The 14,182-nt window shown below is 38.8% G+C and overlaps 1 protein-coding gene across 3 annotated transcripts in view; it reads right to left on the bottom strand.

The window, feature by feature from the left end:
- The window catches only part of robo4 (roundabout, axon guidance receptor, homolog 4), a 28,707-nt gene extending 21,404 nt beyond the window's left edge, over window positions 1-7,303 (bottom strand). The window contains exon 1 of one of the 3 annotated variants that reach the window (XM_084373823.1): window positions 6,883-7,303. In XM_084373823.1, the coding sequence (XP_084229949.1) occupies window positions 6,883-7,081 (199 nt within the window). In that variant the 5' untranslated portion in view covers window positions 7,082-7,303. Of the gene's footprint in view, window positions 1-2,456; window positions 2,803-6,882 lie in introns of those variants that run through there. The other 2 variants (XM_084373824.1, XM_084373825.1) reach the window with 2 other exon arrangements.
- Between the last annotated feature and the right edge of the window lie 6,879 nt (window positions 7,304-14,182).

Below are 14,182 nucleotides of genomic sequence, written 5' to 3' on the forward strand. Positions count from 1 at the left end.
TCGTAGTCCACAAAAGATTTCTGGAGCTGCACAGCAAAACACTGTTGCAGTTTTAAAACGTAAAAAAAAGAAAAGAAACCCAGCCGAACAGAAAACATACAATGGCTCCATACAGCTTGCCAACAGTAATCCAAGTCTCTGGAAACAAATTGTTTGGAAAAGATGTTATTTACACCTTTGACACGCTGTGAGCTCATGTACATACTTTTGACAGGGTGCGTGCTAAGACTTGAAGATTGCTCCTTAAAAAGGGTGTAAATAACACTTTCAAGTGAATTTGTGATCTTACACCAGACAGAGCTGTATGGAGCCATTTGATGTTTGTTCTTTTTTTGGTTGTCCCCATCAGCTTTAGTCGTTTAGGAAAATGCTGCAACACTTTTTCTGTGAAGCTCCATAAATGTTTTGTGGACTACAAAACTGAATTTTCATTTTTGGGTAGAAGTATGTTAGGTATTGCAACAGTGCTTAAAACTGAATCTGTGGCCAGCCATGACTGAATGGTTGTAACTTACAGAAGAATTTTATGATGACAATGATGAAACCGTATCAAATGTCGATCGGCCATGTGTGCCTGATATCCAATACTCTCAATAAGATCAGAATCTGCACTGATATCAATTGTATGAATTTGATCTCACACATCTGAAGATAAGAGCGTACAATACAAGTATTATTTTTCTCTGTACTGAGAAGCCACACCCAAACAGCAGCGCTTAGCACTATGCATCACCACCTCTGAGTTCATTTAACTGGCAACAGAACACCCACAACAAACAAGGTTAAGCCTTGCTACCAACAAACAATGTCTATTTGCATCCAGCAGCAATGGAATGCCATTGTTTGAACTTCCCATGGCGCTGGATGACCACACTGAAGGAAATGGGGAGACTGTGATCAGCTTCCTGACAGGAGAGGAAGCTTGAGGGTCTCAGGAACATCAACCCTAACAAAGGAAAGACTCCGACTCCCCCATCAACAGCATATCCGCATCAGAACAAAAGACATTGTGGAATTTTACCATGGACTTGTTTTGACTGATTTGCAAACAAAAAGGAAAATTTAAAAATTAAGTTGCAATAACTTCATGTCAGAAAAGCCATAGGCTTTAAAGGGTTTGAGAAGAACATTCACAGAGGCTGGGTCCTGTCTCATACACCCGTACATTTTTCTTGTTGCAAGCTGCTTGATTAATTCAGACCCAGTCACTGCCAAATCCTTACAAAGTAAAAGGGGGTACCAAAAAGTTTGAAAAAGATGAAAAAACACCAAAGCCTGCAAACATTAAGAATCATCTAAGAAATGTTTGTTTTTTTTAATCTGGCCAAATATTTTTGGCTGCCTCAAATGGGCAGGGACACTCAACAAAGGGGTTGTACTCCTTGAGCTGTTCATTCATTCACTATACCTTTAAATTACAGCTAACAATAGCCTGTTTAACCTCATTGTCACTGAGTAAAGAATAAAAAGTGGATGCAGCCAAAACATCAATGCATCACGGTCAAAGTGTTCATAGGGCTCTGTGCATTCCTGGAAGCTGTTTTCTCAGGAGGAACGTTGCGATGAGGATGCTTCAATGTGTCTGAAAAAGTATTCAGAACGTGTGGGAAAGCAAGGCAGCCTCCGGCCAAACAACACGCCATCACACTCAACCCCCGTGCCCCACATGTTGGCACGGAGACCTCGAGAGCTCGTGTTGTGTGTCAAGCTGAGATGACTGGTCCTTTAGTTGATTGATCAATTAGTGGATCAACAGAAAAGTCAGTGCAGCAAATTCAATAATTATTTATTCATTTAGTTAAGCAGAGCATTACATTTCACTGGTTGCAGATTCTACCTGAATATTTGCAGGGGTTTGAGAGAATATCTTTGAATATCTGACATTATTCACCAAAAAATGACAACAATTAAATGACAATCATGAGTATAAGCCATCAATAATAAAAAATAACTGGTAGTTTCAGCCCTTTTGATGAATGTATGTTGGCTCATTTGCTAGGGGTTTCTCACATTTTGACAAATACAATGCAATGTGACTTTGTACTGTTTGCAATCACAAGAGAAACCTCTGCTCTCTGTTTCAGGTCTTAGATACATGAGGTTAAGTGTAGTCTATTTCCTACCTGTTACTATTCAACACAGAATGAGCAGGCAGTGTGGGATCATCCCTGATGCTTCCAACTGATGACAGTCAGGTTTAACACTGACGCACATGATAAGGAGGTGCTGGGCACAGAGAGCCATCAGCAGTAACAGACTTCACGTGTAATATCTACTAAGTTTCAGACTTTAAAGCCCATTTATAAATGGTAAAAATACTATCACCGCCATTTTAAGACACGTAACTGATCAATAGTAGGTTTCTATCAGTTTCATGCTGTATGTATACAGGTTGTAGCAGTGTTTCAGTGTATTAAGTTAACACGTGAATGATTCCGACACTCAGACGTACTCACCTGACAGAAGGACTCCAAACACTGGTAACAATATGCTCATGAAGACACCTGTGGTCATCATTAATGCTCAGCCAGGTTAACAGTCATACAGAGAGCTAACAGTTACTTTCCGACCCAGCTACCGTTAATAAAAATGACTTTGTATCAAGCTAGCCACGATACTAACTTTAACGCTTAGTTTAACTGAATGTCCAACTAATTTCTCCTTTCTTTTGTTTTCAATGACAACGACATTTGAACTTAAGTGCCAAATTTACTTCAAAACTCCGTCCTGTAATGAAAATCAACGCCAGCTTCCATCCGTCTCCAGTAACGGCACCAACGTCAAGGTAGCGCGGCCAGGAGCTTCCCGTCAGCCGGCTTTTCAAAATAAAACCCCCGTTGACAAAAGTATATATTAAAAAGGCACAGTTTACAAAATAACTCAAGTACTTTGATTTTATTCTAATGTGCCATATGATTTTGTCACACTACATCCCCAACAGTTGTATTAGTTGTTGTTTTTTATGTCCTGCGAATAATTCTCTCGATTTTAATTTGAAGATAGTACCTCCAGCTTCCGGCAATGTTCTAGCTTGCTGTACCAAAATCGAAATGACGCTCAACAAGTATACAGTGTGCCTTCATTCAAATTATAACAGCGTGATGAATCTGACAGATGACAATGAAACATCTATCTATCTATCTATCTATCTATCTATCTATCTATATATATATATATATATATATATATATATATATATATATATATATATATATATATATATATATATATCTGTCTGTCTGTCTGTCTGTCTATCTGAATGTGCATGAAAACTTATTGATATTATTGTTATCAGCAATCAATAATTAGAAATGATATATAATTAAGGTATAAATGTTTTGAATATATATTTTCTGGTGGCCTTGGTAATCTCCTCAACTTCCTCAACAGATGCACCGTCCAACTGAGTGAATTAGCAGAACTTCCTACTCTGAAAAACCACAGGAGAATCTGATTGTAGCTCATAATATTGTGTTTTCCAGGGTTATCTAGTAAAATAAAAAGCTGTAGAGGACGTATTCATATTTGCTGTCTTTAACATAAGCCACACTTCCATCTTAGCAGTTTCTGAGTTTGTTTTTGACAGTTTGTGGCAGCAGCTCACTGCTAGGAGCCAGGAAGGTTGATTCTCCCATGGTCCTAAACAATAGCAGGAAATTATGTATCTGTAGAGTATTTCATCTCTAAGTTAGCAGTTTGTATTGAGGGGTGGTCACTGTCGAGTGCTTTTGTATATTTTACATTAGCTGAATGATAGGATGGAATTAAAAGTAGATAAAAACATATTAAAAATATGTTTTTTTTCTACAAGTTAAAGTGAATTTACTTTAACTTGTAGATAAAAACATTGATTTTGTGTCCCGCATGTTTTAAGTATGTTGGGTGTTCACACTGTTAGAGCAAAAAGAAGTCGGAATGGAGTTAGATTGTGCTGTTGATCAACACGATTGTCCCACAATGTAATGTGGAAGGAAGTGAGGTGCCACTTAAAGCTGCAAGAAGACAAAATAAATAGCACATTGGTGCAAGTTTGGGGTATTTAATTGACTCTTTCCATTAAATGCTACTTTATACTTCTACTTCACAACAATTCACACGCAAATATTGTACTTTTTACAGTTTTTTGAGAACTTTATTCATTATAGTTACTTTTCAGATTTAGTTTAAAAACACAAAATATTATCAACTAATAATTTATGATGTAATATTAAAGATTAAGATAAAGCTTTTTTGATCCCTCAGGGGGAAATTTTACAAGTCACCCAGCAGATAAACTGTAGTAGTCAAGGCACCTTTACAAGCTTCAACATTTAAATGATGAACACATTGATGCATGAATAATTATAATGGTATAACGTGTAAAAAGTAATGCACTCTAGCTTAAATATAACATTGGAAGGATAAAAAAAAAAAAACACTCCAGATGCTGAGTTACTTCCAAGTCCCATCACAGCAAAACAACGGCAACCCAGAAATAAGTGGACTGCCACTAGTTCATTCCGTCCAATGGCTCACATAAATAACGTATTGTTTAGTGAGCTGTTCATTGTGAGGCTCAGAAAGGCCCGAGGCTAAGTGATGGATGTTTATATTGATCCAACAACTTGGGCTTGATGGCCCCGGCATCGGCCAGCTTTCAGTCTGCAACAAAAGGTTTAGAGGGGATGAAGGATGAGTCCCGGCTAAACACAACCCATGGGAATGGTGCTGGGCTGAGATGTGCCGAGGGAAGGAACCTCTTTCAGGCTGTAGACCAAAGGTCAGGAGAAGTATTGGAACGAGCATAGAGGGCGGGATGGAATAAGGAAAAGAAAGAATGTGTCAGCTATAGTGAGGAATGTGATAAAAAGTGACTTCAGAGTAAATTCAGAGTGTAATTCAAGTGTGTTTGTAAAGGAATCAACAATCACTGTCAACATGAAAGACTTCTTTAAGCTTGTTTAAGCAAAAATGTATTCTGGATTGTGACACGCTGTACCTCTGTTTCCTAGTGACCCAACCTAACTGGCAGAATAAAAGAAAGGGGGTGACGGCACAATGTTTATATTCATCTATTTATTTATTTAAGTTTTCCTTTCAGACAATTATGTTTGCATTCCATCATGATTACATCTGTGAACACTTTAGAATAACCAGCATTTATAAATGGTAAGTTTCTGTTAATTAAACTTTAGTTAATGGTTATTTCAGGTGAACAAACAATAAAACGCTTTTTAAAACCATTTATTAGTTAATTGTTTATTGTAAATTTGCAACCGGTGTTTATAAACCTTTAAAGTTGCTTAATACATAGTTTATAAAATAGTTTATAAAACTGTTGCGTTACCTCACATGTTAACAGTTAATCAATAATCCCTCTCTAAAGAATAAAATGTTATATGCAACACTGAAACTGTTTTACAGAGTTGCAATTCAAACTTAGAAGTGAGCAGCACACTGTTCTGTTAAGACCCAAACACATGTTTTAATTGTGCACACAGTTAGAGCATGATTATGATTCGCATAGTAGCTTCAAGCTGATGGCTTTCCCCTGGTATCCAACGACATTTTCTCAAAGACAGTTTAACCCAAATGTTGTCTTTAGCATTTGTTTCAGCTCAAAAACATACATAACCTTGTTTTATCATGTTGATGCTTCGTAGCTTCTTCTAATCATTTGAGAATTGCATGTTAAAATGATATAAGCCAATGACATGTTTCAGTAGTCTCCTACAGATAATGTCACATTAGATCTCTGATACAACACAATGAGTGTTCATACAGTATGTTCTATATTGGTGATCAGTGTGGACAGTAGTTTTTACACAGCACTGCCTCTCCCAAAACTCAAATCAGATTTGTAAGTTACAGGATACATTAGTTTTACTGGGAGTTTGACGTCTCTGGTGTCTAGCAACCCCCAGATATGTCAAAGTCAGTTGGTAAGTTAACAAACTGTTTTTCTGAATAACAATTTGGCAAACAAAAGGAAAATTATTTTGATCATGCATAGTCCATAACATATAAGGTAACACTACATAATAACCATCATTAATAAATGGTTGATTTGGTTTGGTTTGAAGTTAGATACTAGTTAATAATTATTCCACTGTTAACAAACAATGAGATGCTTTATAAGCATTTGTAGAGGTTTATAAACATTTGCAACTTTATAATGGCCATTCAAATAATGTTTATAGATTAACTACCCAGTATTTATTAACCATTTACAAAGTAAAATAAACATCAGTTGCAACTTTACAAAAAACACTTGCTTAATTAATTGTTTATAAAGCATTTTATTGTTTGTTAACAGTGACATAATTATTAACTAAAGTTAAGTAATTATACATTTAACATTTATTAATGATGGTTAGCATGAAGTGTAAGCTCATCCAAGCTGCAAGCTCAGTTTGTTGCAAAGAGTCACTACTTCACTACCTTTCTACATCTTGGTTTATAATGATTTCACACTGAAAAACATATTTCAAAGGGAAGAAAATGTTAATTTGTTATTATTTATGATCATAATTATTATAATTATATATATATAATTCAGTGTATATATATATATATATATATATATATATATTTACATATACAAAAGTGGAGTCTGTGGGACACCAAACAAGGTAAGTAAGATCAATGTCAGAAGGGTTAAGACCCGTCTCATTTTATTCATATTTATTTATATTTTAAAATAATTTCCTACATGGTCAGATGACTCAGTTTAGCAGCTGATCTTAGCTCATGAGATGCTTTAGCAGTCTACCTATTATTGCATTGCAACGAACATCCAAAGACCTTGCATGACAAATCATGCATCAGTTCATGTACAGCAGGTTGCAGCTCGTCAGAATCGTGTGCCTCCAGTCTGAGAAGTTGTCAGAGTTAAGGACTCACCTTTCCTGCGATGTGGCCTGCTCCTGTGATGCGTGTGCTTGTGTCCGTCACCGTGACGAACATGCTCCTTTACCCGGCTTTTTGACCCCCTGTTCGATCCTGTCTCTGTTGGACATATGTCCTGGCAAGTGCACCTCTGTGAATACTCTGCCCAGGTGTAGAAGCAGGACACCCAGAGAAGCCACGCATTGACCCGCATCTTCAGTCAACACTTCCTGGATGCAAGAACTGAACCCCTACTGCAGCTCCTCTGTATCATCCATACCCTCAGCAAATTCTGACTTCCCTACTGTGGCACCCCACAAACATGTGACCTGTCCTACACACCACTTGTTATTTGGAAATAGTCAAACAGTATGTTTTCTTCATATTCCTTAAACATGGCTGTGTGCTCCTCTTCCCTCCCTCTTTGATTTGGCTCTCTTGGTCTCCCCATCGCCCTCCTCTTTGGGTCCTTTTTTCTCCCGAGGAGGGGGAAGTTGGGGGGGAAACAATGATCAAAAAACAAGTTTCAGACCTCATGCTGAGCGAATAGTGAGGGGAAGGGGACCAAGGGGTACTGTCTTGTCCAACAACATCTGTGCCATTCATTCTGCATGGGATAAGGAGGGGGGCAGAAAACAAGGCTCAGTCTAGGGGAAGAGGGAGGTGAGAGGAGGTTGAAATAAGGGGGAGGTAACACAGAGAGGCCTGTTTTCCCAAGTCAGATAGGTTTCATTAATCAAATGTCTCCCATGTGACTAATCAAATGCAGCAGAAAAGTTTTGGATTATGTAAAGCATCACAGAACAAAAATGTGAGCATAGTATATCTAAAAATTAGTGCTCACAGAAATCTGAAGTAATTCTGCAGTTTTTTCTTTGGTAAAATAGAGAAACATTTCTTTTTGTTTCACAAAATACAATTTGCATGTTAAGTCCACATTCTCAGATGTAAATTAATGCACCAGAAGAATGTTTTTTCTTTTGATAAACAACAGCTTCAAAAAGACAAAATGGGTACAAAGGCCTCTCTTTCTTTCACTGCGTTGCTTTAATGTGACAACTCACCCCCCCGACTCAATACCCAACCTCCCACCAGTCAACTAGCCAGGCAAATTTGTAGCTGCCTGTCTGCACAGTATGAGTCTCATACATCATCTTGGCTCGCCCGTAAGAAGCAAACAAAAGTACCGAATCAACCTTGTCAGAATGTTCTGCTTTAATTTCAAACACAGTCAGTTTGTCTGGTTTGAGTGGACTCCTAGAGTGTGCGGAGATTACACCTCTGATTTGGTCTGTATTTAATTTACCTGTAAACAAAAACAAACAGGGTTCCACACAAAGTGCTGCAGATAGTTTGAGGCTTTGGCCATTTTTCTGTGTCACATCAACTCCTTTATACCCTCTATAGTAGACAAAAGAGATGGCTCCTCAATACAACTGAAACCAACTTTTCATCGGTCTATACACCAGGCATGTATAATAACATTATGACTGGAATTCCACAATATAGTTTTAATTTTTAATAACAGCCATCTTCCACACATCGCAGAATTTTTGAAGAACTATCCTAAAATAATGAACTCCATTGCAGGATTGATTAGACAGATAGAAATGATCAAGTTTTGAGTTGACTGAGGACACTTTCTATATCAAAGACAGTGTATCCCACATACTGTACAGTACATGTGCATTCTCTCCCATTCAGTACTAAGAAGACCAATATTTTGACTTGATGAGGCAGGCTGGTGTGCAAAACAGACCCATATGGACATTGTATAGGCTATGTCAGCGGTTAACAAATAGTGGGCCGTGGGCCTTTCAACAAAAATATTTGTCCCCCCGATGAAAGTTGAAGCTTTCCTTCATAGTTTACATAAAAACCTTTACCTTTACATTATTTAAAAAAATGTACTTGGAATGTAAATACATGGCTGATTTAAAGTCCAATGAATATGACCTCATAACATCTAACACTGGCATGCAGGGGGAGCGTGAGTTTGTTCTGCGCCAGGCTGTTTGAGCTGTTGAGTCTAATTCAGTTGTTAAACTCTAATAAAATAGGTGAACAAGGACAGAACTTAGATTTAGAGCACAGACATCTGCCAAGGCCCAACAGTTCCCTTTCATTCAATCAATATCAAACTTGATAAAATCTAGAGCGCTGTATCACTCTAGATTTGAACCCATTACTGCTTAACCATCATTCACTGTAAGCTCACCAGATCTGGGGTCTTCCTCAGATTGTGCTCACATATAAATATCAGCCACCTAATTAGGTCTGATTTTTTTTTTAATCAAGATCCATGCATTATTCCATAAGAAATTAATGAAAATGTGGAAAAACACCCTAGCTCGCAATGTTAATAGGATCTATTCTGGGCTGAGACCCATCCTCCATCTGAGTTTCATGGAAATCCGTTCAGTTAACTAACCAACCGAACAACAAACAGACATGGGTGAAAAACATAACCACCAGAGGTAATAACACAGAGAAATAACATAATCCACTTCGCTTTAAACAAAGTTTAAATTGTGCACTTGTTTGGCTAAAATAGATCTGTGTTAATAATTATGCCACCATAAAAGAAAAATGCCAAACGTGTGGATCATGAATCAATGAATTATCATTTCTCATTTCGTTCAACACAAGCTGCTGTAACTTTAGCCCAAGTTTACAAATTTAATCCAAAAAGAAATGTGTTTCATATCTTTAAATTTAGTCCTAAGTGAAATAAAAGAAAAAGAAAATAAACAAAAAATGATTGACAAGAAAATGTGCCTGTTGCTACTGCACCGGTAAAACATTACAATAGTAAACCAGCATTCACAGTAGGCCACATTTTAAGTTGTCATAGTAGGAAAAGCACAGATGTCACTAATAATTTTAAAGACGCCTCTGTACTATTCAAGGGTTTCAGTAAGCCATGACAGTGTGACAGTGAGCCAACGAGAATAATACCAGGATCCTGAAAGTGATGCAACTCAATAGAATAGAATAGAAGTAATTTATTTATAGTATATACGCCTATTCTTTCCCACTGTGATGTTCCAAAATGTCTGCAGTGAAAAAGGCCTATACCAGGAGCTACTGTTGCAGGACTCGGCACGTCATGTTGAATTCAAGCAGATGTAATGTTATCAGTTAGATCTTTGTTTGACAAAATTTCTCCTGTGAGGAAGGTGTATGCTCTCCTGGAATCTGCAACTTGAAGCCATGTCCTATGATACAGTAGTACCAGGATGTAAAAAATAAATAAATAAATCAACATTGGACCTATTTCAAGGGAGACATTTTGACTTGTCATAGCACAGGTGAAACAATGTCATTAATGATGCCGTAGTTCGAACTAAGCCATGTCAGTAAGCCAACATGCACAATATCAAGACTCTGAAACTAGCTCACTCAAATGGAACACAGTTGTTTTTAATTTTATCAATAACACCTGTGCTTTTATTTCTATGACAAACCAATTTGGGCTTCAAAGAGAATCAGTGTAAAAGTTTAACTGCATGACTCAAGGTGTCTCCTACTTCACTCAAAAGTCCATTCTCAGTGTCTGTACACTGAAGGTTCAATGTTTCCACATTACACCTGTGTAAGTTTCCTACTGGACGATGATTAGTTTCCAAAACAGGTGTGATGTCACAAAAGAGAAACTGTCCTCCTTCGGTGGATGAATGCAAACACAGTCTTCTAGTGTCAAACTCATGTATACATGTAAAAATTGAACTGGTAGCCATTATAAGTTTTCAGCGGTCTGGGTCAGACAAGTCTAATCAGTACCAGTTTACTTCCAGCCAGTCCTCATCAGAAAAACAACCACATAGGTTGACTGTGAAAGAAGCTTATTACGACCCATACTGACGTTTTGTGTCAGGCAGCAACCATAGAAATTATAATGGCAGCAAAGGATGAAGTTAGGTGACACAGTTTAAAGAGTGACAAAGTCTGCATGAGGGTTGGACAGGTGGGCCACACAAACACAGGGCCTTCCCCCAGGAGACCTACTAAAAATCAATGGTGAGTTATAACTTGGTAATGTAGTCAATTTACGTCATGTCCATATGTAAATTAAATTAACATACATGTTATATATATGTTATATATGTAAGTGAAGTTACATAAGTAACGAACTTACCATAACCCGAACCCAGACCTTTTCCTAAACCAAGTAGTTTTGGTGCCTAAACCTAACCAAACTGCGACCGTACGATGAAGGACCGTTGATGGGTGATATACTGTATATCATTTTGTGAGTCACTAGTGATTGACCTATTCAGACATTTAGGTTAGCAGGATGTGTTGATATTCTTTATAGTGATACAAATATATAAAGATTTGATCTAATATTTAGCATCAGGTCATTGCATTTTAGTTTTTTGTTAGTCTTCTATGCCATACTGTACCTAAAGCCAAGTCATCCAAAAGCTAAAATACTAAAACACAGGCCAGTCGGAGCCCATGCAACAACTGAGCATGCTCTGACCAGTGTGGCCACCCATGTTAAATTGTGAACATTTTCTTTGATCAGTGTAGCCATTGCCTTTCTAAGCCTGGCCAATACTCAATCATGTCTTCAACGCTGTCAAAATGGAACCCCCATGGGGTCGAGCTTCGGCCCGCGATGGGGCGTCATGTCCAAGCAGCAGAGGGCTATTGGTGAGCGACCTGACCTCTAATCTGGGCCTTCATCGTCCCCCCGAGAGGCAGAGCTTTAGGCTAATTCTTTCCTGAGAGAGAGGTAAAAGGCCAAGGCAACACCAGCATCTTAGTTTGAGGATTTTGCCCCCCTAGTGTGTGTTGCAATCATAGCATCCCTCGGCTATATACAAAAGTGCATAATAGAGCACGACCAGGCGGCGCTGAGAAAAAACCTCTTCTTGGCCCCAAAACTGCATAGTTTGTTGCTCGGGTGACAAGGCCTCGGTTCATTTCCACGTTCCATCACCGGCTCTTTCATAGCTTAGTGAAATACCCAGCCAGTGAACTCTGGTGTCTTTAGGTTTGCCAAACATCCACTTGTTGGCTAATAAACCATTCTTTAATCCAAGCCTACATGAGGATTTAAAATGAACTGCATTTAGTTTTACCCCATGAAGGACTCATCAAGTTTTATTTACCAAACTTTCTGAAAGGATGGCAAACATTGCCATCTGCTTGATTTCACATGAACTGAATCACATTCTTTTGGGATAAGTGCACCAACTTTCCCCGAAATCCTTAATGGATTTTCGGTGTTGTGAGAGCTGGGTGGGGCGGTGACGGTATCCATATCACAAACAGAGGCTGAGATGGCTGAGGATGTGAACGGCAAGCCAGAAGTTCTGCTTGAGTGCATCTGAATGCAAGATCTACCAGAGAGGAGCACACCCCGTCCCCTCCGCAGTTTCAAAACCAGGCACCCTGAGCTTTCTGCTCACACCTCTTTGCCCTTGCAATGCTCCCCCTTTCTCTATCTCGCCCGCCCCCATCTCTTTATATGTCCAGCTGGCTGCGCCACAAAGACTCTGTCTCCCAGTTCCAAATGATCCTCAAACCCCCACATGCTTTGTTCTGCTCATTTTCCCACTCCCCAGAGACGGAGTTTAGTTGCAAAAATTAAAATGAGGAAAGGATGGAGGGAGAGAGGAAGATGGGGGAGAAAGATTAAAAAGGTGAGGTAAAGAGACAGTGTGTGAGAACGAGAGAATAAGCCAAGGAATACTGTCAGATCTTCTAGACCCACACTTCAGGGATTGCAAAGACCTTGAGTTTGTAGACTTCAATACAGCGAGGAATTGGAGTAAACATCTTTTCCATTGTGACCTTGAATTCTAAACTGCATATGAATGTTTGTAAAAAGGTAATTTGGTTGTCGAAGGGAAAGAACCAAAAAGTTTCTGTTGAAGTCAGGGAATATTTGAACTCTCTCCTTCAGTTTCAGTGCACCTAAATCAACTCGTCTCTCAGTGCGGGGGCTAAGATCATGTTTTGCGGTAATCATGCGGTCAATTACAGGCAACAAGTCCCTCCAGGTTGAAAGGTTTTAGATCCACTATCCCACCCTGCTGAAATCCCCCCAGTTCCCCAGCTTGTGTGAAATCATGCGGTGGATTGTTGTGCAGAAAAAGGACCACAGTATGGAGATGTGGGCCGGAACTAATAGGATTGGTTTTGATTCATTAGATTCTCTTTCATCATCCTGGTTGGAATTCCACTCCACGTCTCCTCGGGCTTCACACTTTTAAAATGGAGGTGGGAGGGGGGCAAGTGTTTATAATTGAGCCTCTAGACTGCAAAAGCTCATTACTCTCTATGGAATCATTTGGTTATTTATACCCCATGGAATCAGCATCATAACCATGTGAATGCTGCACTGTGTTTGTCAAAGCGCTGACAGCACAGTACAGGATATGATTCAATGGTTGGCAAAATGTGTAACAGAAATATAGAATAGCAATTCACAAAGGCAAGACACAATGACACATGTATACAGTAGCTTCTGAATACCTTTTCACTGAGAAAGCTACAACTGGAAGATGTTTTGCAGACCAGGGCAAGCTGAGCATGAGTTGTAGGTAGATGTTTCCATCTTCATAACTCACCTTCTATTCTCACTTAAACTAACATTGTACATTCTTGCCTAGCAGCCCTGATGAGCTTAAAAGAATATTTGGACATAGGGAGAAAAACACATATTCTCTTGCTGAGAGTATAAACACACGTCATTTCTGCCACTAAACCCTCCCAAAGGCTCTCCACCAAAACAGCTTTTGCCGAATGTTGTGTATGGTGGACCGAGCGGAGCAGAGCCAGTCCTTCTTAAGGGCTAAACACCTGGCGTCACATCTGATTCTGCTCTAACTGTAGCTTTTTTACCAATTGGAGGAGAGCTCAGAGGTGACTTTTAAACTTTTGGGGTTAAAAAGTGGATTTATCTTCACAGGCGTTTACATACGTGTACTTGACTGCATTACTTCATGAATGTAATGTTACAAAGAGGAGAGGGGAAAAAGAAGAGTGAGAACTAGAGTCTCTGGATTCAGGTCAACCTCTCGTTCAATGCAGCACTCACAAAACACACACAGACACACACCCTCTGTGCTTGCGGTTGCTTGCTAGCTTACGGCATATGTACAGTAACTGAATGTTATCTACTGTATCTGTACAGTTTATTTTCTTACTGCCTCAGAATTGTACTTAAGTACAGTACTTGAGTAGATGTAATCACATTCCACCACTGGCTGTTTGACCATTCAGTGGAAACCATTTAAACACCAATAACCAACCTTAACTGAAATGCTTCTAAAATAACTGTTGACACCGAACAAAAGAA

Source organism: Pagrus pagrus (assembly GCF_965226575.1).
Source record: "Pagrus pagrus genome assembly, chromosome: 14".
In the NCBI taxonomy this organism is placed as follows: domain Eukaryota; kingdom Metazoa; phylum Chordata; class Actinopteri; order Spariformes; family Sparidae; genus Pagrus; species Pagrus pagrus.